Below are 24729 nucleotides of genomic sequence, written 5' to 3'. Positions count from 1 at the left end.
CTGGCTGAGCGGTGACACAAGAGCTTGGAGCTACTCAGTTTGGGATCCGTTATCCGGAAACCCGTTATCCAGAAAGCTCCGAATTACAGAAAGGCTGACTCACATAGACTCCATTATTTTCAAATGAACCAAATTTTTAAATATTATTTCCTTTTTCTCTGTAATAAAACAGTCGCTTGTACCTGATCCCAACTTAGATATAATTAATCCTTATTGCAAGCCAAACCAGCCTATTGGGTTTATTTAATGTTTACATGATTTTCTAGTAGACTTAAGGAATGAAGATCTAAATTATGGAAAGATCTGTTATCCAGAATACCCCAGGTCCCAAGCATTGTGGATAACAGGTCCCATACTTATAGTGTCTCCCTTGACTAGGGGTTCTAGGCTAAGTGTTCTCACCACACACATGGTGGGATATTAGTTATTACATTGTTGGGCCCTCGAGGGCATTAGAGATATTAAATAACAGTCACTGTCTACACGTTATGATTGGTCATTATACTGATGACATCATTAAACTGACAGCCGACAGGAAGGAATTTACCACTTGCTCGAAGTGAGAAGTAATTGGAGGCAGTTGAAAAGAAGGCTTATCGCAGGTTTGGTACACTGGCCAATCAGGATGCAGCCAAGTTTAATTGCTGTACAGATATGGGACATGTCATATAGTATGCTCGGGACCTGGAGTTTTCCTGATAAGGGAAATTTCCATAATTTGGATCACCATACCTTAAAGGAACAGTAACACCAAAAAATGAAAGTGTTTTAAAGTAATGACAATATCATGTAGTGTTGCCCTGCACTGGTAAAACTGGTGTGTTTTTTCCGGAAACACTACTATAGTCAAGCAAATCTGCTTCTTAATGCCTCGATCTCCCTTTGTCGGGCATAATCACAGTGCTGCAGTGTGCCCGCGCCGGAGGGGGGCCCTGGGGCAGTATCCGTGGTCGGCCCCGGGCCCCCCCAGTCCGACACTGTCTACAGAGCTTATCTGCTGTGTAACCTGAGTAGTTACTCCTTTGAATGGCTGCCCCCATTGCTACACAGCAGCTTGTTTATATGAACTATAGTAGTGTTTCTGAAGCAAACACACCAGTTTTACCAGTGCAGGGCAACACTGCATTAGATTTGTATTACTTTAAGGGCAAGGTCACGCGTTGCGTTTTCACGTTGTGTTTTTAAAAACGCACAGTCAAGCGTAAATACGCCAATGAACCCACGCACGCATGATTATAGGCCTTTTTTCAGACAGTAGTTTTTTTCCCCAATATGCATTTGTTTTTTCTCATTCCCCACAATTCCACTCCGAAGGATTTTAGTAAAGTTTTGCGAAAAAAAGCCAAGTGGAAAACAATTTACATGCAGAATGTAGCCGCACTGCTTGTCAATACGCAACGTCATTAATTACATCACCAGCCTATAATGGCGTAAATACGTATATGCCAAATCCATGTCGCAAGAGTTTGGCCGTCATGTTAAAAATACGCAGCATATTTCAAACCTGCGGATCAGATAGAGTTCAATAATATGGCGTTTCCTTGGCGTATTTGCATTTCTGCTAAAAAATGCAATTACTGGCGTTGCGTGGCGGATGTTGACTCACAAGCGCCCTGTGAAAATTGCTATAGTGCGTATTCCATTATTTTAAATAGGGCTTCATTTTGTGTGCATTTACGCTTGGCTGTACGTTTTTAAAAACACAACTTAAAAACGCCATGTGTGACCTTGCCCTAATACACTTTCATTTTTTGATGTTACTGTTTCTGTACGTCTAGTTAAAAAATAAAATCATTTCAATTTTAATTAAACTCAATAGGACTGTTTTGCCTTCAATGAACGTTAATTATATCTTAGTTGGGATCAAGTACAAGCTACTGCTTCATTATTACAGGGAAAAAGGAAAAAAATCTGAATTAATTATTTGATTATAATGGAGTCTATGTGAGACGGTCTTCGCGTAATTCAGAGCTTTCTGGATAACGAGTTTCCAGATAATGGATTCTATACCTGTATAATTATAAAGCCCTTGATACCATAGAAAGTTATATATACACAATGTGGCGCCTCCCACCCACATGTGTATGCACTCCATGTTCCCTTACTTTATGTCTGCTCAAATAAATATACTTGATAGATTTTTAGCCAATGCTAAATAAAATTTCCCCTCAAGACATGGGGGCAGATTCCCTAAAGGGCGAAGTGACTAACGCTAGCGAAAATTCGCCAGCGTGACGTCATTTCGGAACTTCACTGATTCCCTAACAGGCGCAGACCTCACTTCGCTAGCAAAGGGGATACACGCTAGTGATGCTTCACACTCTAACAACAGGCGAATTCTCGCTCTGGTGAACGGACGTAACTCAGCAAATTTACTATGATGCGGATTTTACTGAACGTTACCTCATTCGCCAGACTTGCCTTCGCCACCAGTTGAAGTGCAATAGAGTGCATATGACTTCCTCAATTTTTAGTGCAAAAGTCCCAAAAAACGCTGGCGTCTTTTCCTTTTTTCCGAGTGATAGCCTGTAAATTTTTTTTTGGGTAAATGGGTTCCCCCCTACATTTCCTACATGTGTAGGGCATTATAACAACTCTATTTTCTTTATTAAGGTTCCAGCTTCGCTTTGATTGCAGAAGTAACGCTAGCGAAAATTCGCCATTGTTTGGCGCCCTGGACGCAACTTTGCACTTTAGGGAATTGGCGTTGTCCTAGCGAATTTACGCCTGGCAAAGTGTTGCGATGCTGGGAAGCCGTCGCTGGCAAATTTTCACCAAAAATGCCGCTCCTGGTAACTAAGAGCCGAATTTCCAGTTTTCAACCCGGAAATTTGGCTCTTCTAGTTCAGATAGCACAATTGCGCTCTCTGCACTAGCGTCGTGCAGCGTCCTGACCCCTCCTGCGCAGGTAATGTGAGCGCCGTGAGGAGGGGTCGGGCGGCAACGGAAGGCATAAAGCATGGATCGGCGCTGCCCATGGACACACTGTATGTGTTTTTACCTCCAGTCTGGTCCTGTCCACGTCCTTGGGCAGCTTCACCCTCACTTGGTTGGTGACGAGGAGCATTTCATAGGGATAGACCTGTTTCCAAACAAGGACACAAGAAAGAACTCTGATACATTTGGGGAATATGGCTTAGGAATACAAAATATTAACACCAAATGTAAATACTTGCATCTGGATTTGTCATATACAACATTGCACATGGAAAGAGAAAGGTAAAGACAGTGTAACCTTGTAAGGTGGGGAGGAGTTGGACGCACGGCTGACGTCTCTTACCTTGTACTCTGTCAAACAAAATGGGCAAAGGTTACATTATTTGCAATAAGAAAACAGCAGTAATAATAATAATAATAATAATAAAATAATAGATATAAACATTGATGTTGTACAGAGAGGAACTGCATACAGGACTCCCTTAGCAAGTCGCTCCTCTCTTGTATCTATGGAACAGGACACAACTAAGGGCAGGGCTACATGGCCGATTCAGCCGCGATCCCACGCGCTGCCCAAAATCACGGCTGAATCAGCCATGTAGTCCTGCCCTTAGGGGTATGCAGATGGACACCAATTTACAGGGGTTGTTCACCTTTGAGTTAATTTTTAGGGGCAGATTTATTCTTTATTTTAAGGTCAAGTTGTATTTAAAGAGGTTATTCACCTTTAAGATAACTTATAGTTTGATATAGCGAGTGATATTCTGAGACAATTTGCAATTGATTTTCATTTTTTATTATTTGTGGTTTTTGAGTTATTTAGCTTTTTATTCAGCAGCTCTCCAGTTGGCAATTTCAGCAATCTGCTAGGTAGGTTCCAAATTACCCTAGCAACCATACATTGATTTAAATAAGAGATTTGAATATGAATAGGAGAGACCCGAATAGAAGGATCACAAATAAAAAGTAACAATAACAATACATTTGTAGCCTTACAGAGCATTTGTTTTTTGAGATGGGGTCAGTGACCCACATATGAAAGCTGGAAAGAGGCAAATAACTATAAAACTATGAAAAATAATGACAAGCAATTGAAAAGTTGCTTAGAATTGGCTGTTCTATAACATAATAAAAGTTACCTTAAAGGTGAACCACCCCTTTAACCCAAAAAATTTAAGGTATTTTTCTGTCAAAACTCAAAATTTCGGGTAAAAAACTCCCACATTTGTCGGGCTTTTTAAAAAAAATAAAAAAAAGCTGGAAATAGCTTGAATCCGAAAATACTATACTCCAGCTAAAACCTGTCAAGGTCATGTAGAAATCAATGGCAGAGGTCCCTTCAGCAAGTTTGTAGCCTTCGTGATGTTTAGGTTTTTTCCTTTGGGTTTCGCTCGAAAACTCGACTAATTCAAGCGATTCAAGGTTTTTTTTAATCGAAAACTTTATTAATTCGAGTCTTCAGGTTGTTCGCCCTGAATTCACTGATTCCAGTTTTTTTCATAAATCGGAAAACATTTGAGTTGTGAGTTCATGCAAGGTATAAAAAACTTTTAAAACGCAACCTTTGATAAATAACCCCCTTAGTAGAGAGTGATATTCTGAGACAATCATCAATTGGTTTTCATGTTTTATTATTTTTGGTTTTTGAGTTATTTAGCTTTTTATTCAGCGGCTCTCCAGTTTGCAACTTCAGCAATCTGGTTGCTAGGCTCCAAATTACTGTAGCAACCATGCATTGATTTGAATAAGAGCCTAGAGAGAGGCCTGAATTGAAAGATGAGGAATAAAAAGTAACAATAACAATACATTTGTAGCCTTACAGAGCATTTGTTTTTTTAGATCGGGTCAGTAACCCACCATTTGAAAGCTGGAAAGAGTCAGAAGAAGAAGGCAAATGAAAAAGAAAAAATGAAAAGTCAGTTGAAAAGTTGCTTAGAAATTGCCATTCTATAACATACTAAGGGGGTTATTTACTAAACTCTGAATGCAAAAATCATGAAAATTGATTGATTTTTATTTATATAAAATCATGAATTTTTCGGAATTTATTAAACCCTGAGGATGGAAAAGTCAGAATCTGAAAATCCGGCATCTCAGACCTGTCGAGGTTGCATATAAGTCAATGGGAGATGTGAGCAGGGTTTCCTGCAATATCCCGAAGTTTAGGGTGAAAATTTCCGAAACAATCTTGAAAAGCGGATGCAAAAATCGTAAAAATCTCCTTTTTTCCCACAAAGCAAATTTTTGGGAAAATGTAATAATACATAAGTGTAAAAAGCCCGAGCGGATTTGATGGGAGTTTGTAGCAGCAAATATTGAGATAAATAACCCCCCTAAAGTTAACTTAAAGATGAACCCCCCTTTTAACACACTGGATATTGTGTTCTCTATATTTCTAATCTAGATGTATACCAGAGCCATTTAATCTCCGGTTCCCTCTCTAAAGTAAGTAAAAATATGCATTGAATGAGATACGGGGGAGCAGCATGCTGGGAACCCCTGAATGATGACAGGGCTGTCAGGTGCAGCATGTAGTGATGGGCGAATAGATTCGCCAGGCACGAATTTGCAGTGAATTTCCTTGTTTCACCGCTGGCGAATAAATTCGTCGGCATCAAAAAGTTTTGGACGAACGTCGGAAAAGTCTCTCGCTTCAAAACCATTGTGTGTCAACATTATTCGGACGCCCATTGACTTTAATGTCAAAGTCAAAATTGATGCGGGCGTCAAAATTCGTGTTTCGCAAATTTTTCGCCATTTCGCAAATTTTGCGGGAAATTCTCAAATTTTCCGGCAAATCGAAATGGGACAAATTCACCCATCGCTAGCAGCATGGGATCAGTTATACAAACACTTCATTTTGTTTAACTGTACCTCTCATGCCCCAGCTGGAGTCGTCATCGAGGTGAAATTCCCCAAAATTGGCAGCCTGTAAAAAAGAAAAAATAAGAAATCACTAAATACTGAGGGGACTTTGGCTTATTCATCCCTTTCCTCTACAAGAATGTTTTATAAAGATCCCAGACAGAAGTGAAAAACACTAAAGGGCAGATTTATCAAGGGTCAAATTGAAAATTCAAAGTAAAAAAAAAAAAAATCGAATTTCGAGCTCTTTTTGTGTACTTCAGCTAGGCAAAATTCGATTTCAATTTGAAAAAAATTCCAAAATTCAGATATCGAAATTTATCATGGACTTCGACCATTCGCCATCTAAATTGGTGGACTTTGGTGGAGTCAGTTGGTGGACTTTGAAAAATCAAAGGTTTTTTTTGAACATACGAATTCAATGAAATACGTTCTTACTTCGATTCAAACGATTGAATACAGACTATTCATCCAACGTTGATTTTTTAAACAAATTTTGGTTGGTATTTTTTTATTCAAATTTCGAAGTTATGGGAGTTCAAAAAAACTCTGATTACTTCGAAATTCGACCCTTGATAAATCTGCCCCTATAGGGCGCCAAAATACATCACTCGGCATCTGAATGACGTGAATTATGAGATCTAGAGGGGGGCTGTCTAAGTGGCTCCTTCCGACTGCCCCTCATAAATACACCAATACTATTTATTGAACCAGGCTGAACAAAGCTTACACTAGTGATGTGCCAGCCCAAAGCCCGTTGGATGGGCAGGTTCAGGTTGATTGCCACAAAAAAGTTTGTGAGCTGCGGGTGGGTGTGTCCTCCCTGCCTGTGACCTCCTAGAGCTCCACTTCCACTGGACGCTCTCATTTTTATAGACTCTCTACTCGCACGCCCCTCCCCCTTCAGTGACATCATAGCGAGGCAGGGCGTGGTTATATAAGTAGGATCTAAAGGTGGCAATACACGGGTCGATAAAAGCTGCCGACAGACCGTGTCGGCAGCTTATTGGCCCTTGTATGGGGCCCCCCCGACAGGCTTCACCGATCGAGATCTGGCCGAAAGTCGGCCAGATCTCGATCGGATGGGACAGAAAATCCCGTTGGATCATGGCCGCATCTATTCGTTGATGCTGTCCCGAGATCCGACCGCCCTAGGGCCCACGATTGGATCAGCCCGATATTGCCCACCTCAAGGTGGGCATATCGGAGGGAGATCCGCCCGTTTGGCGACATCGCCAAACGAGCGGATCTCTCCATGTATGGCCACCTTAATGAAGGTTTAGGGTCAGGGGCGGGTTCTTGGGAGTCGGATGCGGGAACCTGCACATCATTAGCCTATACTGCCCCTTTAGACCATAACACAAAAACATACGATATTTCTTAGAAACTGTTCTGTGCAGCAGCAAACAAGAAGACGTTAACAAGCAGACAAAGATTAGCGTATAAAGTCCTAGGGGGATGTAGCAGATTGCAGTCTTTTATGAATATATTAATACCTCCTATACCATCTGAATTATTTATTGTGAACTGAGAGAATAAAAGAGAACATTTAACATCCCATAACAGGACGGCTGCTTTCAATACAGAAAAAAAGTGAAATCTGACAGTTTTTCTGCATTTGATCAGTACTAGTGAAAATCACAAGGTGATTCATGCAATTGTTCTACCATATTCCAGTTCTTGCAGGAGCCTAGGATAATCCTTTAGTACATCAAGCTTCTGCTATGGACCATGAATTGTGTTCATAACACCGCCCATGGGGGGTGAAATTAGGCACCTTATGTCTTGAAAATGGATTGGAGCTCTGGGCTGCTCTCAGTGCCAGGTGCCCTAAGTAGCCTGGCCAGTTGTAATGCCCCACCGGTGCTTGCATAACACTTGCATGCATGGGCAAAGATTGCTCGTGCATGCACTAAAAACCGTGTGCGCACATGTGCAAACAAAAGAAGAGAGTAAAGGGGACAGCACACATGTGCAAAAAAAGTCAGCACACGCCGGCCGGAGCTGTGACTGGGGACCTGACTAGAGGATAAGAGACACAGAGAAGGTAAATGCCTGGCGACCCCCAGCTTTGCGCCCTAGGCACGTGCCTACTCAGCCTACTCCTACTTCCAGCCCTGGCTGCTCTATTGGTGGTTCTCTGGGATCTCAAAGCTACACACATATATGTCTCTACAATTGTCCTGTAACTTGGCCTTTTGAATTCCATCCAACCCCCCCCCCCACCCGACCATGTTTTGGTTAGGTCCATTTCAGCTGTATGTATACCATACATCAGTGATCCCCAACCAGTAGCTCATGAGCAACATGTTGCTCCCCAACCCCTTGGATGTTGCTCTCAGTGGCCTCAAAGCAGGAGCTTATTTTTGAATTCCAGGCTTGGAGGCAAGTTTTGGTTGTGTGAGAAACCAGATGTACTGCCAACCAGAGCCTCCTGTAGTCTTCCAGTCCACATAGGGGCCACCAATTGCCAATCACAGCCCTTATTTGCCACCACCCAGGAACATTTTTCATGCTTGTGTTGCTCCCCAACTCTATTTACATCTGAATGTTGCTCACGGGTGAAAAAGGTTGGGGACCCCTGCCATACATAATGATTTAGTTCCAGGAGTGTCCCCACCACCAAAGAGCATTTCCATTTGAAATGTATCTGACCTAATGAAATCACAAGCTGCCATGACAACTAAACAGTGCAGATACAGACTAAGGTCTAGTTACTAGGGATGGGCGAATTTGACCCGTTTTGTTTCGCCAAAAATTCACCGCCGGCGAAATGTCGCAGACGGCCATTAAAGTCTATGGGCGGCAAAAAAATGTTGTTGCGCGTTTTTTTTTTTTGGCGCACACCGCCATACAAGTCTATTTTTCGGCGAAACGAGACGAAAAAATTCGTCCATCCCTACTAGTTATCCATAGCAACTAATCAGCAGGTAGCATTTACTGTTCATCAGCTGAAAAACAAACATTAGATTGGTTGTTACAGGTTACAAGAGCTGGACAAACTTTTAACACACACAAGTCTATAAGTGTCATAGGTTAAAGTGTTCGTTCTCCTTTAAAGTTAACTCTATAAGGCCTACAAATGTATTGTTATTGTTACATTTTATTACTCCTCTTTCTATTCAGGCCCACTTCTGGTTCTTATTCAAATCAATGCATGGTTGCTAGGGTAATTTGGACCCTGGCAACCAGATTTCTGAAGTTGCAAACTGGAGATTTGCTGAATAAAAAGCTAAATAACTCAAAAAACACACATTTTAAAAAACTAAAATCAATTGCAAAGTGTTTCAGAATATCACTCTCTACATCATACTTAAAGTTAACTCAAAGGTGAACAAGCCCTTTAAGATAAGCGGGAGCTGTAGGCAATGTCTCATACATATCTGGTCACTCACTCGGTTGAGTCCATTTTTCCCATAGCCAGGAAGTGATGCAGACTTGGAATAAGGCAGTCCTGTAGGAAGCAAACAGCTACATTACTTATATATATATTGGTTATATACAGTGTGTGTGTGTGTAAGTGATAGGGATGCACCGAATCCAGGATTCGGTTCAGGATTCGGCCTTTTTTTTGTGCCTGGCTGAACCAAATCCAAATCCTAATTTGCATATGTAAATTAGGAGTGGGGATGGAAATCATGTGACTTTGCGTCACAAAACAAGGAAGTGAAAAAAATGTTTACAACTTTTTCCTTTCCCGCCCCTAATTTACATACGCAATTTATGATTTGGTTCGGTATTCAGCCAAATCTTAAGGATTCGGGGATTCGGCCAAATCCCAAATAGTGGATTCGGTGCATCCCTAGTAAGTGATAATAATTATTTACTACAACTTGAATTTATCTCATATTTTTATGAAACCAAGCTTGACCAAACTTCCATCCACAAATTTTATCTAATTTATCAATAAAACAACTGGAAGAAGTCAGATCGGGAAAAAACTCAATAAAAAAACGAATCGTACCAATTTTCGGATTCGACGCCTGAATCTCTTGGTTTTTTCGGGTTTTCATCGGCCGAACCCCCGAATCCTTCGCTAAAGATTTGGCCGAATACCGAACCGAATCCGTACCCTAATTTGCATATGCAAATTAGGGGTGGGAAGGGGAACATTTTTTTACTTCCTTGTTTTCTAACAAAAATTCACGAGATTTCCCTCCCCGCCTCTAATTTGCATATGTAAATTAGGATTCGGTTCGGCCTTGCAGAAGGATTCAGCCAAATTCAAATCCTGCTGAAAAAGGCCGAATCCTTGCTAAATCCCGAACCAAATCCTGGATTCGGTGCATCCCTATTATATAATAAATCATAATAAATCATGTAAAATTTGTGGCATTTTTTTTCCACAATGAATTAAAATTTTTGTCCAAATAACCCTGACCAGAAAAAAATGTGGTTTAATAAATAACCCTCTTAGTATGACTGGCCAGTACTGGAAATAATATAATAGCATAATAATGTTAAAGGATCAGTAACAGAATTTTTTTTTAAAATTCGTTAGTATAGAACGAAAAAAAACCCCACAAAGACAAGTTAAACTTTTAAATTGCTAAGTCTTTATTAAGAAATAACTTACCGAAACTCCGCTTGCGCTCCTCTTCAGAAAAGGGACACAGCAACGATCCATCATGCAGCGCTCGATTACTCCTTCCTGGCTATCTCCTGTAAGGAAAGCAGGGAGGAGAAATCGATCGCTGCACGATGGATTGCCGGATCGCCTTTTCTGAAGAGGAGCGCAAGCTGAGTTTCGGTAAGCTATTTCTTAATAAAGACTTATAGATTTAAAATTTTAATTTGTCCTTGTGTTTTTTTTTCGTTCTATACTAACGAATTATTTTTTTTAAAAAATTATGTTACTTGTCATTCATACCTCCCAACTATCCCTTTTTTGGAGGGACAGTCCCTCTTTTGACAGCTCAACCTGCAGTCCCTCATTTGTACTGGAATGTCCCTATTTTCTCTGCACTGAACAGCCAGAAAAAGAAACAAAGTTTCTAACTTAATTGGCTTTTAGCAGAGAGCCCAGAACAGGTAACAGGTGCAAATAAGATACTTTGTAACAATTTTGAGACACCAAAAAACAGTTAAGATAAGGAGAAATATTTTCAAACGTTCATAACCTGCCAAATTTTGTAAAATGAACATGGTAATTAGGGGGTGTGGCTACAGAAAGGGGTATGGTCAAACATTTTTGCTATTCTACGTGCAAAAAAAAATGTTGTCCCTCTTTTTACTTCCAAAATGTTGGGAGGTATGATTTAAGAGGGTCTGAGAAAAGGTTTAGCTGTATAATTGCAGTAAGGGAATAGGTTGTAATCAACACCATTCCCATGATATATTGGGATAGGTTCCCTCTGACACTTTACCATCTACTACCAACCTATTATGTCTGGAGGATGCACTATTTCCCATAATAACCAGCAGAGCATCCTGTAGTTAATTGTTCTGTGAATGTGGGTAAAACCATTAAACCAGAGGATGGATTAGACATCATAAGCTGAGATGAGAGACCCCCTTACCCGAATGCTTAGCATCTCCCGGCACCCTCTGAGACACATCTCTGTAGTTTCTTGTACTATGAGAATCTGTATCTGTGGAATTACTGTCAGCGTCAACCTCTCCTTTAAGAATCAGCCAACTTGTTTTTACCTGAACACAGAAAGTGGTTTTAAAATGCTTCCTGATTTAACAGAAATCAAGTATCTATAAATATGTCGACATAAACCAAAACCCAACCATCCAACCCAAAGGCTTCATAGTTTTGCTATCAAATGAAATTGTAATACTTTAATACTCTAGTCTACAGGTATGGGACTTGTAATCCAGAATTCTCGGCACCTGGGGTTTTGCTAGATAAAGGATTTATTCCGTAATTTGAATCTTCATATTTTAAATCTGCTTAAGATCATTTAGAAATGAAATAAACCCAAGAAAATAATGTTGCCTCCAATAAGGATTAATTCTATCTTAGTTGGGATCAAGTACAAGCTACTGTTTTATTATCACAGAGAAAAAGGAAATCATTTTTAAAAATGTTCATTATTTGTTTAAAATGGAGACTATAGAAAACAGCCTTTCTGTAATTTGGAAGATGGATCTCCGGATAACAGATTCCATACCATAAAGGTTTTTGACAACTTACTGGCATAGTGGTTTCACTGGGCATTTGATTCCCTTCTCCTAGTTCAGAAACAACATTTTTGTCCCCTACTGCTCATTGTACTTACTGTGATTGCTACAACGTGAATGACAAGGACAGTGTTATCCAAGTGTACTACAAGATTCCACATGACTGGAGAACATGGGTTACTGACTCGGAGGATTCATTGATATCTATCATAAATCTTTCATCTATCTCTCTATCAATATCTATCTATTATCTATCTATCTTCTATCTATCTATCTATCATTTATCTATTATCTATCTTTTATCTATCTAGCTATCATCTATCTCTCTATCTATCTATCTATCTATCTATCTATCTATCAATCAATATCTATCTATCTATCTATCTATCAATCAATATCTATCTATCAATCAATATCTATCTATCTATCTATCGATATCTATCTACCAATCAATCTAAAATCAAATCAAATCTATCTATCTACTAATCAATATCTATCTATCAATATCTATCTATCTATCAATATCTATCTATCTATCTATCTATCTATCTATCTATCTATCTATCTATCAATTCATATCTATCTATCTATATATCTCTCTATCTATCTCTATCTCTCTCTCTCTCTCTCTCTCTCTCTCTCTGTCTCTCTCTCTCTCTCTATCTATCTATCTATCTATCTATCTATCTATCAATTCATATCTATCTATCTATATCTCTCTCTCTCTCTGTCTCTCTGTCTCTGTCTCTGTCTCTGTCTCTCTCTCTCTCTCTATCTCTATCTATCTCTCTCTCTCTCTCTCTCTCTCTCTATCTCTCTATCTATCTATCTATCTATCTATCTCTCTCTCTCTCTCTCTCTCTCAATCTCTCTATCTATCTTTTTCTATCAATCAATCAATCAATCAATCAATCAATCAATCAATATCTATCTATCTATTAATCAATATATATCTATCTATTAATCAATATCTATCTATTTATCTATCTAGTAAATCTATCATCTATCTATATTTATCTACCAATCAATCGAAAAGCAAATCAAATCAAATATATCTATCTACCAATCAATGTCTGTCTGTCTGTCTATATATCTATCTATGAAGCTTTCACAGCTACAAAAGCTTCAGATATCAGGAAATGCCATCTTGGAAGGAGCAGCCATGCAACTAATCTGTGACACTGCCACCTAACAGCTCCTCCAAGTAATACTGTATGTAGAGACCAATATTGGGGTTAGAGTTGTAGCACAGATACAGCAGGTTGTCCTAAAATGCACAAAGTGTGGTGGGTTTGACAAGTCTCATGGGATTGTCAGTGAATCCTCTGCAATAAAGCATTTGCCAAAGGGACAGAGAATAACGGGTGGGGGAGATGACACTGCACTTCTGAATCATTTATAGAAACAAATCAGGTCACTGTCGTAGGAAAACCTAATAGAAATTTGCCCCTCTGTGTCGTGGGTCTTGAGAGAAAAAAGGCGGAAAGCATTCCAACGTTGTCGGATTGTCCCGTGATTTTTACCTTACTGCTGTCTGTATCTAAATTGATTTGGTCTCCCTCAGATCTTCTTGATGCTGAAAGAGAACAAGTAGGAAGAATGAATCAAACAACAGGCAAATGACACGCAGGAAAGAAGGGTTAATTCACAATGAAGGAAGTTTCCTTGCAAGTGATCTAGAGCAGCCTGGCTTAATTCAGCTGCAAGAGAAGTCATTTTATTTGGGGTAACTGTGTCCCCCACCTGCTGCATTGCACCAATCTTGCAGGTTCAGCTCACAGGCACACTACTACTACTACTACTACTACTACTACTACTACTACTATTACTACTACTACTACTACTGCAAGTACTACTTCTGCCGCTGCTATAGGGCTGAATGGTGTGGGTTTCTGAAAGCTGACTATATTCACCCAAATAATGATAATATTTTGCCATACATTTACGGCAGTGGACCTAAAGCATAACATACCCCCCCCCCCTCTTTTACTTTAATTTATAAGGCTGGAAGAAGTAACATTGGAGTTCCACTATCAGTATATGTTTAGCTATAGTATGCCCTCTTGGGCAGTTGCTGTGGTTAAAGGAGCAGCAGAATTACCATATTCTGAAAAGCAATAAAACTGGCAGTTTTTGTCATTCTGCTGCTTTAATGTGATTTGACGCCAGATGGCAGCATTACACACTGAATCCTAAAGTCTCTCGGAGCCCAGGGAATGAGGTTTAGAGCACAAGCCTGTTCTGATAATTGGGCAACTGGAGCACTCAATGTTCTCTCATTTAAAACTATCCACAAGCTGTACTGAGGTCAAGAGAATATATAACTTGTTCTAAAAATGTTTAAATGTTCCCTTTAAACTGATTACCTGTAACCAGTTATGAAGATGCCCTGAAGGCTTTAGCTGCAAAATATTATTAGTACCAAGGTTTATTAATAACATGATATTTTTTTACTTACAAATACCTTTTTGTTACAATTAGTGATGGTCGATTAAATTCGCCTGTCACAAATTTGCGGCGAATTTCAGCATTTCGCCTCCCGCAAATAAATTTGCGAACCTCCTGAGAAAATTCTCAGGCTTCAAAAAACTTGGGACATGCGTCCGAAAAGTCGCTCGCGCCAAAATAGCCGATCATCAACACTGTTCGGACCCCCCTTGACCTTAACGCCAGAGTCAAAATTGACGTGAGCGACTTTTCTGACGCACATGCACATCACTAGTATCCAGGTTTGGATTTGCTTGCTACAGCACTAGAAACTCTCCCAGCAGGCCCAGAGTAGGCCCACAAGCTAGTAAAAAGGAACATGAGGCGACACAACGAGGAAAGGTGCATGCATAGAGCCATAAAGGCAGTGCACAACATTTAGGGGTAAGAACCCTTCTTAAAGGAGAACGAATGGCAAATTACACTTGGGGTTGCCAAAAGATAGCAAGTGATTATATTGACTTACTTTAAACCCCAGACCGGTGCTCCTATCATGAGAGAACTGCACCGTCCCGGGGTTATACCAGTGAGCACCACGGAGTGATCCTCTTCCTTCTTCTTCTTTCTTCTCGTGGCTGCGCAAGCACAGTAGAGCAAAATGCCAAACTTTAACAAAAAAGCCTGCTATTTCATTCTACTGCACATGTGTCTGCCCCTGGAAATTTGAAAACCAAAGAAGAAAGAAGAGGATCGCTCCGTGGTGCTCGCTGGAATAACCCCGGGCCGGTGCAGTTTTCTCCTGATAGGAGCACCGGCCTAGGGTGTCATGATAGGTGCTCCTATCATGAGAGAACTGCACCGTCCCGGGGTTATACCAGTGAGCACCACGGAGTGATCCTCTTCCTTCTTCTTCTTTCTTCTCGTGGCTGCGCAAGCGCAGTAGAGCAAAACGCCGAACTTTAACAAAAAAGTCTGCTATTTCATTCTACTGCACATGCGTCTGCCCCTGGAAATTTGAAAAACAAAGAAGAAAGAAGAGGATCGCTCCGTGGTGATCGCTGGAATAACCCCAGGCCAATGCAGTTTTCTCCTGATAGGAGCACCGCCCTAGGGTGTCAGGTAAGTAAATATAATCACTTGGGGGTGCCTAACTTTTGGCACCTCCAATGTAAATTGCCTTTCCTTCTCCTTTAAGGTATATAAAATAGGTACCCAGAGTGGGAACATAGTTATCAACCCTTCTTTATTTCTACAATATCCCTATACAGTAAGGATGCACTTAATCTACTATTTTTGGATTCGGCCAAATACCGAACCAAATCGGAACCCTAATTTGCATATGCAAATGAGGGCATGGAAGAGATTTTACAGAGAAATGTTTGCATCATTGTTTGTGTAATTCAAAGTCACCCGATTTTTAGGATTCAGATTCGGTTTTGCCAGGCACTTGGATTGGGCCTAAACCTGCTGAAAAAGGCAGAATCCTGGACTGAATCCTGAATTTGTTGCATCCCTACTATACAGTAGAACACCAATATCATGTATCATTGTGAGAGTGGGCCCTTGATATTATTTTCTCTGGTGGTCCCTAACAATATACCAGCCCATAGCAAAGAAACCCCCATAAATAAGCAATAGAAGTATGGTAAGTGCCGACTAAGGAAACTGAAAAGGGAAAAAAGATGATTAAGCGGCTGGATAATACGTTAGTATTTCCCATTGGGGTTAAGCAGAAGGAAAAAGAGGAGCAAAGCTGAATGCAGACTGTACCATGCTGTTTGTAGATAGGGGGTTTCCTATAGATGTTATCTTTAACTCCAGAGTCTATAGAAGAGAAAAGGAAAGAATAAAAGGATGAGAAAATAAAGGCTGCAACTAATTCCTTCCACAGCAAAAGCAAAGGCTGGCGATGCATCACATGTAACAAATGAGATATTTTTGGTAAATCCATTAGTACATGAAGGAAGCAGCAAAACTATATACATACATGGCAACAATCCTGAGGGGCAATTGTGGCCAATTGCCTTCCCCCCTTCAAAAGGTTCATTCCTTTTTTTGTTGGTACAAATGACCCTGTGCCATGAAAAATGGGACTGTTGACAGGTATGTACAGGCAAATAAAACAGGATAAAAAAAATATAGGTAAATAATTATGAATATCTATATCAGAAGCCATAATCTGAAGCTGACTGGGCGGAAGTTTAGCAATTAGCTTGGGCAGTTCCTTATCATGGGGTCAGGGAGTGAAACTATAGAAGAAGCTGCAAATGCTGGGGGGCCCAGGAGGTTTAGGAGGCCAAGATGGAAAGTAGATCCAATATAAATTTATGAAAAAATTATTTTTCCCAATGATTAGGGGCCATAAAATAATTTTGATAAGGCGACTCAGTAACGTCTAGTTATACTACTGCGTAGGGTGAAGTATATAGGTTATACCAGTTACACATGTGAATGGGACTTGTTGTCCTGGGGGGATTGAATGACTAGTAACACATGCTGGAAATGAGCAAAGGGGCTTTCCACTGAGTCTGTAGTGGAATACAGAAATGCATTACATTGTAATAATTACCCTTATGGTTATGGCACATGAGGCTTTTTTAGGCACTTTGACCTCTGTTTTTCAGCAGCCTAGAAACAGGGGCTGCTTTTGCAAAAAAATGAAGTGCCCCTTAGTGCTCATTCAGAAAGCACTTGAGTCAGGAGGGTGCAAGGCATCCCTTTCTCATGGGGCAGAGGCTCCCTAACTTGCTTGTCTGAATGATGATGTGCAAGTTAAGAGACAGGAGGAGGGAGAATGCCTCGCCCCTCCTTCATGAATGCAATGCTGCTGAGCGAAGGCTGTGGTGTATTCATAGCATGGATCCAGGTCTCTGCTCTAAACACAGAGATCAGTGGCAATTTTTTTAAGTACAGGGTAGGATACAAAGGGCAAAAACAAGAAGAATTGCACTCATTTGTTTGTATTTTGCAACCTGCCCAGCACTGCCCTTAGCAAATGACCACCCCATATCAAGCTTATTTTTGTATGTTATTCTCTCATTCTCTTTTGTATGGTTTCTCCTCCAGTCTATACAGTAAAGACACTTACTGGTCATTCCTTAGTAGAAAAACAGGAAAAATTAAAACAAAAAACAGAGAGTTGTATAAAATACTTCCTTCTTCGACAAAGTAAAAGTACATTTTGCAATTCTGGGTTCTCCTGTGCAGAATATCATAGCCGTGAGTTGCTGGCCTACCTGGGATATGGAAATGCCTAGGCGCTTGTTGATAGGAAGAAGATGAAGATTTGCTGTCTGAGCACATGGATAGACTGGGCGTGCTCCGGCCGCTTTCACTGCCTCCAGTAGAAAAAAAAGCAAAGAAAAGAGATAAAAGCAAGGAGAGAAATCAAGTACTTAGCAATTAGACCCATATAAAGAGGAAAGAACCATGGAAAGTTTCTCTCAGTGGGCCTTACTGAAAATAAACAGAGGTATTACTGGGGGAATCCAAGAAACGGATTGCACACTTGATTTACAATAATAAAAAATGATTATTATTATTATTTTCAAAGAAAAAGGGGTTTACAAAAATAATAATTGGTGAGCCCAATGTGTTTCCACCATAGTGGTCTTCCTCAGGGACACAAATAATAAATAATCAAAAAAAAAAATACTTGGATACTGGTATGTCAGATTTGGAGATCCAAATGTGGAGCCTCCTATGGATTGCACATTGTAATTAACTTTAAAGGTGTGCGCCTTCTTACTCGACATTAAGTATTACTGGGGGGGAACTGAACCTGAATTAAAAAAGAAACCTTGTACTTAGAGTTGCCACCCTTCTTCCCAACTAACTCCGGGCGGGGAGGCAGGGCCGTGATTGGCAGATCGCCGCGTCAATCTCAGGGAATCCTGTCCGGTTTTCCTAATTCGGAAAACCGGCAGGCAGTTTTGAACCGGACAGCCCTGCAAAAAAACCGGGCTGTCTGGGTCAAAACCGGACAGGTGGCAATCCTACTTGTACTTGATCCAGACTAAGATATTATTAATCCTTATTGGAGGAAAAAACTAGCCTATTGGCTTCATTTAATGTTTACGTGATTTTCTAGTAGACTTAAGGTATGAACATCCAAATTACCAAAAGATCCTTTGTTTGGAAAACCCCAGGTCGTGAGCATTCTGGATAACAGGTCCCATAACTGTGACTATAACATCGGGAGTGTTCAGCCTTCCAGGGCCCATCTGTTGTTGATCTCTACTTCTCTCTACCACCTGAAGGCTATTGGTGGGATTGAGAGTCATAAAGCAACAACAAGACTTTCAGGGACCAGACATACTTTATTTTCTCTCAACATAATAGGTGTTCTAGGGTTCCGGCATTTGCTAGTAGAGTACTGTTAGACCTTGCTAAGTATCTACACAAAATTAGCTGCTAAAGGACCGGTCACTGGATTCCAGGCTTCTTGTCATGTGATAATGACCCCACAAAAGCGTAATGCTACTTCTGTTACACCAAGTACATTAACCATGCACAAATAACTATTATACATGCATTAGACTTTGACATACAGTGTGAGTAATAGGCATGAGGCTTCTGACTCTGCTTAGCAGAAAGAGTTAGGGGGTTATGTAATAAAAGGCACAAAAGGCGGCCATAGACGTTACAATTACGATCTATTCTGGAAGGTCTTTCAGTACAGACGTGTAGAGCGGAATCATCAGATATACAGATAGAAGCAATAGAATTCTACCTGTATCTGACGATTCAGCAATAATAATGGCTAATGTTCGGGTGCCTTCAAAGGTGCCTGCTCAAAATTTTCCGGCCAGCCCGATGGACAAGCCGACTGATATACAAGTCTTCTGCATCATCCAATCCCCATATGACTTGTGCTTCTAACAGGTATGGGATGTATCTATTCATATATAGGTCATTGTATGAGCCAAACTAAAAGTTTTCATGTGCAGAAAATGATTTTATAATAAAATTAGCTCCATGAGCTCCAAGAGGACATATCCTAGTACTTAGATATTGATAGACTTGCTAATAACATTCTATGGCAGATGTCCATTAATAAAATCGCCCCACCACAGGGAAGGACAGCAGAATTCCTATACTATTCCAGTACATTTGTTTTCTAATCTTAGTTTTGGAATTTAGGTATATTTTAGGATAATGTCTGGGGATCAATATTTTCTTCTATGTTTATGACAGATACATGAATTGCTTAAAGCACAGCACAGAATGCAATTGCCTTGAATCTTGAATATTGATGCTGTAGAACAGGGGTCCCCAACCTTTTTTTTTACCCACAAGCCACATTATAATGTGAAACAAGTTGAAGAGCAACACAAGCATGAAGTTCCTGGGGATGAGCTGTCATTGGCTGTTTGTAGCATCTATGTGGACTGGCATATAAGGAGGGCAACCAATTGTACACTTTTTCTTTCACACAAACACAGAGTCCAAGGCAACAGGGAAAAATCAGCAGTTTCATTTACAACAGTCTCTTCACTTACGCCACATATGTCCGCCTTTTACAAGAGCATACAATCAACGTTCTGTAAATCCACACAGGCTTGTCAGGTTTCCTTCTTTATCCCAAAGGGTCTCAAACGGATGTCCAAACGGGTACTCACTCTTGTCTCCAGTTCCCGGGAATCCCTGTTCCCCACTTGTTTCAGTAATCTGGTACTCCCTTTACTATTCAGATCAGGCTTTTTACTAATGGCAGACCACTGGCCCGAAACTCAATATACCCTATTCTGAACTAAACCCTTCCTCTGGGGTCCCTATCTTGTGGAAAACCACTGGGGTACTATCCCCCACTACCCTTCTCATTGGGGTATTAGGTGGCCCATGCTAGCTGTCCTAACTAGACACCTAGTGCCTGCAATACTTCCCCATGCCTACTCTCAGCCTGCTTCTATTTTCTTCATTTTCAGGTCTCTTTCCTTCCAATCTTCTGCTCTTGACCGCTCCCTCCCATCAAAGACATAAAAACCTGGGTGTGGCCCCATATTTATACATCCAAAACTCACCAGCTCCCTCTAGTGGTGGGGGAGTATTACATCCCTACTTCTAATATCATTGTACACCACACGACGTTTCAGGCCTGCATGGCCTTTTTTCAAGTTGAGCCACTGGTTGGGGATCACTGCTGTAGAACATTAGTGACATTGGAGCCAATTACTGGGATTTTGGTAATCTACATCTCCTTCTGCTTTCTAATATGGTAAAGCTCTCTGAGCCCTTTTAGGGCAATTTAAGATGAGGGAGATGACTCTTAAAAGAAAGCAACAGTGATTAAATGGCTTGTTGCGAGGCAGATGCTTCCCATGTTGTCTCTTGTCTACCATAAGCCCATAGTAGGTGGGACAGACATCCCAGGATCCCTCCAGTTAGGATACATAAATTAGTGTTATTGGGTGCAGCCTCAGTCACAAAAGGGTGACAGACTTTTTAACATGAAATTGCAACACAGTTTGAGATATTGGAATAGATCTCTAAACTTGGAGAATATTCACCCTTGATATCAGGCAATGTATCTCCCCGTCAATAATATTTAGGTGCATCTTCACATCAGGCAACAGAACTTATCAAAATAAGATGACTTAAAATATTTGTAAAGATAACTTAATTTTTCTTTTATATTCTTCTGCTGGGCCCCTCCGTGGCGAATTTCTAAATATAACTAACTAGAAGGTAGGTCCCGAGCCAGAAACTCACCTACATATTGAGAGGTTGTCCAGAGATATTCAATACTATATGGGGTATCTGACATGATTTACAGAGTAAAGTATCCTCTGTCCCCCTGGTCTCACTTTCTGTTCTTGTTTTTCTTTTTATCACCTCCTTTCTCTTTTTCTCCTAAAGTAATTGTCTGCAGTTTGAAAAATTGAATCAATTTAAATAATAAGACCTTATAAGTACCAGGTAAAACTTAAAGAGTAAGATTCTATTCTATTTGTTCTCGATTCATTCACGAGGATGAGATGGCACCAAACTGACTGCCACTCAACAAGGTGGTCTTGAATATTCCACAAATCAGTGATTAACTGAAAGTCACTCCATTGAGCTCTAGTCTATATTATTTGTACAAACTGTTTATGCCTCTGTAATACACATATAATGGGGGAATTCATTTCCCAACAGACAAATCCAACACTGGAAACACTACACACAATAATGTAGCAGACCAACTGTGAGTTCAGATGCAGAAAGATTATAAGTGGCAATTCATCATTTATTAAGAACATTCATCGTTTATTAGGAACAAAACTCCATTACATTTAGCTGGCAATCTGGAGCCCAACATGCAAGGTTAAAGCAGCATTTCATGATTATAAGGAACATTTAGGATTACATGGAAGACTGTTCCCTGACAGCAGGGCTGCTACTGTAATTGGGAATTATAATAGCATAGGTCTAGTAACCCATAGCAACCAATTAGAGTTTACAGAGTATATAATACATGGTGATTGGTTGCTCTGGCTTACTTGAACTGAGCAAACTATACACCTGTTATATAGATATAGAATCTCACGAGGAACAGCAACAACAAAAAATGAAAGTGTCTTTAAAGGGGAACTAAAGTCTAAAATAGAACAAGGCTAGAAATGCTGTATTTTGTATACTAAACATAAACATGAACTTACTGCACCAGAAGCCTAATCAAACAAATAATTTATGCTTTCAAAGTTGGCCGCAGGGGGTCACCATCTTGTAAATTTGTTAAACATCTAGATATGTTTTGAAGAATCCCATTGTATACTACAGAGATTATCAGTTATCTGCTGTGTATCCTGTGCCTTTTCTCCTTTTTCAGCTTTGAATGGCTGCCCCCATGGCTACACAGCAGCTTGTTTATATAAACTATAGTAGAGTTTCTAAAGCAAACACACCAGATAAACCAGTACATTATATTTTCATTAGTTTGAGACACTTTTATTTTTTGGCGTTACTGTTCCTTTAAGGCACAACTGCTTTGGCGTTTTTAATACAGTTTTACTGTCTTTATGCTCTAAAACTTCTAATGCTCAATCGTAACAAGAGGTTTTCCTTAGAGGATAATGTAATAACAGCTGCAAAATTTGCACCAGGTCTAGGAACCCACAGCAACTAATCAACAGCTACAATTGGTTATTGGTTACAGGTTGCTATGTGCTGGGGGCTGTCGGGTTTATTCCTGGTGACCCACTGGCCCAGTCCAACCCTGGGCATCTATATGAATAGTATGAATAGTATACTTAAAGGGAAACTATCGTGAAAATTAAAAATTAACATAAGCTTCATCATACTGAAATAAGAAACTTTCTAAATACAATCAATTAGTTATTCTACATTGTTTCTGAAATAATCAAATTTATCTTCACTATTACTATATACTACTCTCAGCATCTGTTTCTCTTCATTCAGGAGTTGGGTGTCAGATATTCATTGACAATTAGATCCAATATATCTTTTAGGGGGACTCCTTTTGCCTAGAAGATGTATTAGAGCTCACCAGACATCATGTCTCTCTACATGCAGGATTTGTGCAAAAGGCAGTTATTTTGTTAGATTTTGTTTGTACTGAAATTAGCTATTTGAGTGAGCTCTAACACATCTGCAAGTAAAGGGAGCACCCCTATAAGATATAGTGGATCATTCATATGACACCCAACTGCTGCATGAAGACAGAATAAAGAGAAACAGATGCTGAGAGAGGAATAGTGAAGATAAACTTGATTATTTCAGAAACAGTAGAGAATTGTTAATTGATTGTATTTATAAAGTTTCTTATTTAAGTATGATGAAGCTTATATGAAATTTTAATTTATGCGATAGTTCCCCTTCAACTAGGGGAACTCCCTGTAATGTTTGTGCATTGTTGTGATGTACAAGACAAGCAACTCTAAAATTGTGACTAGACAGTATCATCACTGTAAAGCCCACCAATAACTTTACAGAGAGCTATACCATGGCTGGGCTGCAGGACATTCTGATATTTTCAGTGTTTCCTTTATATTAACAGCTACCTGCAGAAAAAGCAAGATTGTCCATCCTCTGCTCCTCCACTTACTGGTGAACTGCACCTCCAGGCTGACTGGGAAGGTCAGTTTTTGATCTTAAAGTATTGTTCAGTATAAAAATAAAAACTGGGTAAATAGATAGGCTGTGCAAAATAAAAATATTTCTAATATAGTTATGTAGTCTATAATGTATTGTATAAAGGCTGGAGTGACTGGATGTGTAACATAATAGCCAGAACACTACTTCCTGCTTTGCAGCTCTTTTGGTTTCCACCGATTGGCTACCAGGCAGTAACCAATCAGAGACTTGAGGGGGGCCAGGTGGGACACAACTGTTGCTTTTGAATCTGAGCTGAATGCTGAGGATCAATTACAAACTCACTGAACAGTTATGTCCCATGTGGCCCCCCTTCAAGTCGCTGACTAACTCAGAGTTAGAGAGCTGAAAAGCAGGAAGTAGTGTTCTGGCTATTATGTTACACATCCAGTCACTCCAGCCTTTATACTTAACATTTTTGGCTAAATAACTATATTAGAATTTTTTTTTATTTTATACAAGCCTATTATTTACCCAATTTTTATTTTTACACTGAACTGTTCCTTTAAACACCCAGAAGAGTTGCGAATTGCATGTCTTTACCATAAGAATATATATATATATATATATATATATATATATATATATATATATATATATATATATATATATATATATAGTGAATAAAGTACCCCCTCTTGTAAAATATAAGGATATTATAAGTTACCGAGGAGTTTCATGACCATATAAAAACACAAGGCCGAAGGCCTATTAGAAGGTAACTTCTAATATCCTAATATTTTTCAACTGGGGGTACTTTATTTACTATAATACACAAGTTTCAGTGAGTCATGTGACAGAAATGACATCAGAACTCACCGTTTATAACTGATGACATCAGTACTCACCGTTTATAAGGATATAATTTACAAGTTATTCATGGCTTTTGTGTATTATATATATATAATACACAAAAGCCATGAATATCCTGTAAATTATATCCTTATAAACGGTCATGAAACTCCTCGATAATTTATAATATCCCTATAATTTACAAGAGGGGGGTACTTTATTCACTATATATATATATATACACACATCAAAGGCCATACAAGGGTTCAGCAAAATACTGTTCTTCAGTAGAAGATGACACCATGTCCTGATGAAATAAACATTCCCTTGCCCCATTTTGGTGGTACATTTCTCACTGTCCCACTAATAATGAATGAAATGTTGCTTTAATGAAAGTGAAAGATAGTTAAGACAAGCTCACAACTGAAAAGGTGCATAATCCAAGAGCCATGCAGCCACAGAAATAAAAAAGTCCAAACAGTGACG

At 39.7% G+C, this 24729-nt stretch overlaps 1 protein-coding gene across 13 annotated transcripts in view; it reads right to left on the bottom strand.

Annotated features, from left to right (window-relative positions):
- The window catches only part of ablim2.L (actin binding LIM protein family member 2 L homeolog), a 128134-nt gene that overhangs the window by 8984 nt on the left and 94421 nt on the right, over positions 1-24729 (bottom strand). For 6 of the 13 annotated variants that reach the window (XM_041581538.1, XM_041581561.1, XM_041581562.1 and 3 more), the window contains 8 exons: positions 17595-17696; positions 16129-16182; positions 13455-13507; positions 11322-11451; positions 9198-9256; positions 5812-5866; positions 3236-3288; positions 3002-3082 (listed from right to left, as the gene is read on the bottom strand). In XM_041581538.1, coding sequence (XP_041437472.1) covers positions 3002-3082; positions 3236-3288; positions 5812-5866; positions 9198-9256; positions 11322-11451; positions 13455-13507; positions 16129-16182; positions 17595-17696 — 587 coding nt within the window. 13 annotated transcript variants of the gene reach the window in all.

The sequence above is a fragment of the Xenopus laevis genome, chromosome 1L (assembly GCF_017654675.1).
Source record: "Xenopus laevis strain J_2021 chromosome 1L, Xenopus_laevis_v10.1, whole genome shotgun sequence".
NCBI lineage: Eukaryota > Metazoa > Chordata > Amphibia > Anura > Pipidae > Xenopus > Xenopus laevis.
Note: the sequence above shows the minus strand (reverse complement) of the source record. Positions and strands in the feature narration are given on the sequence as shown.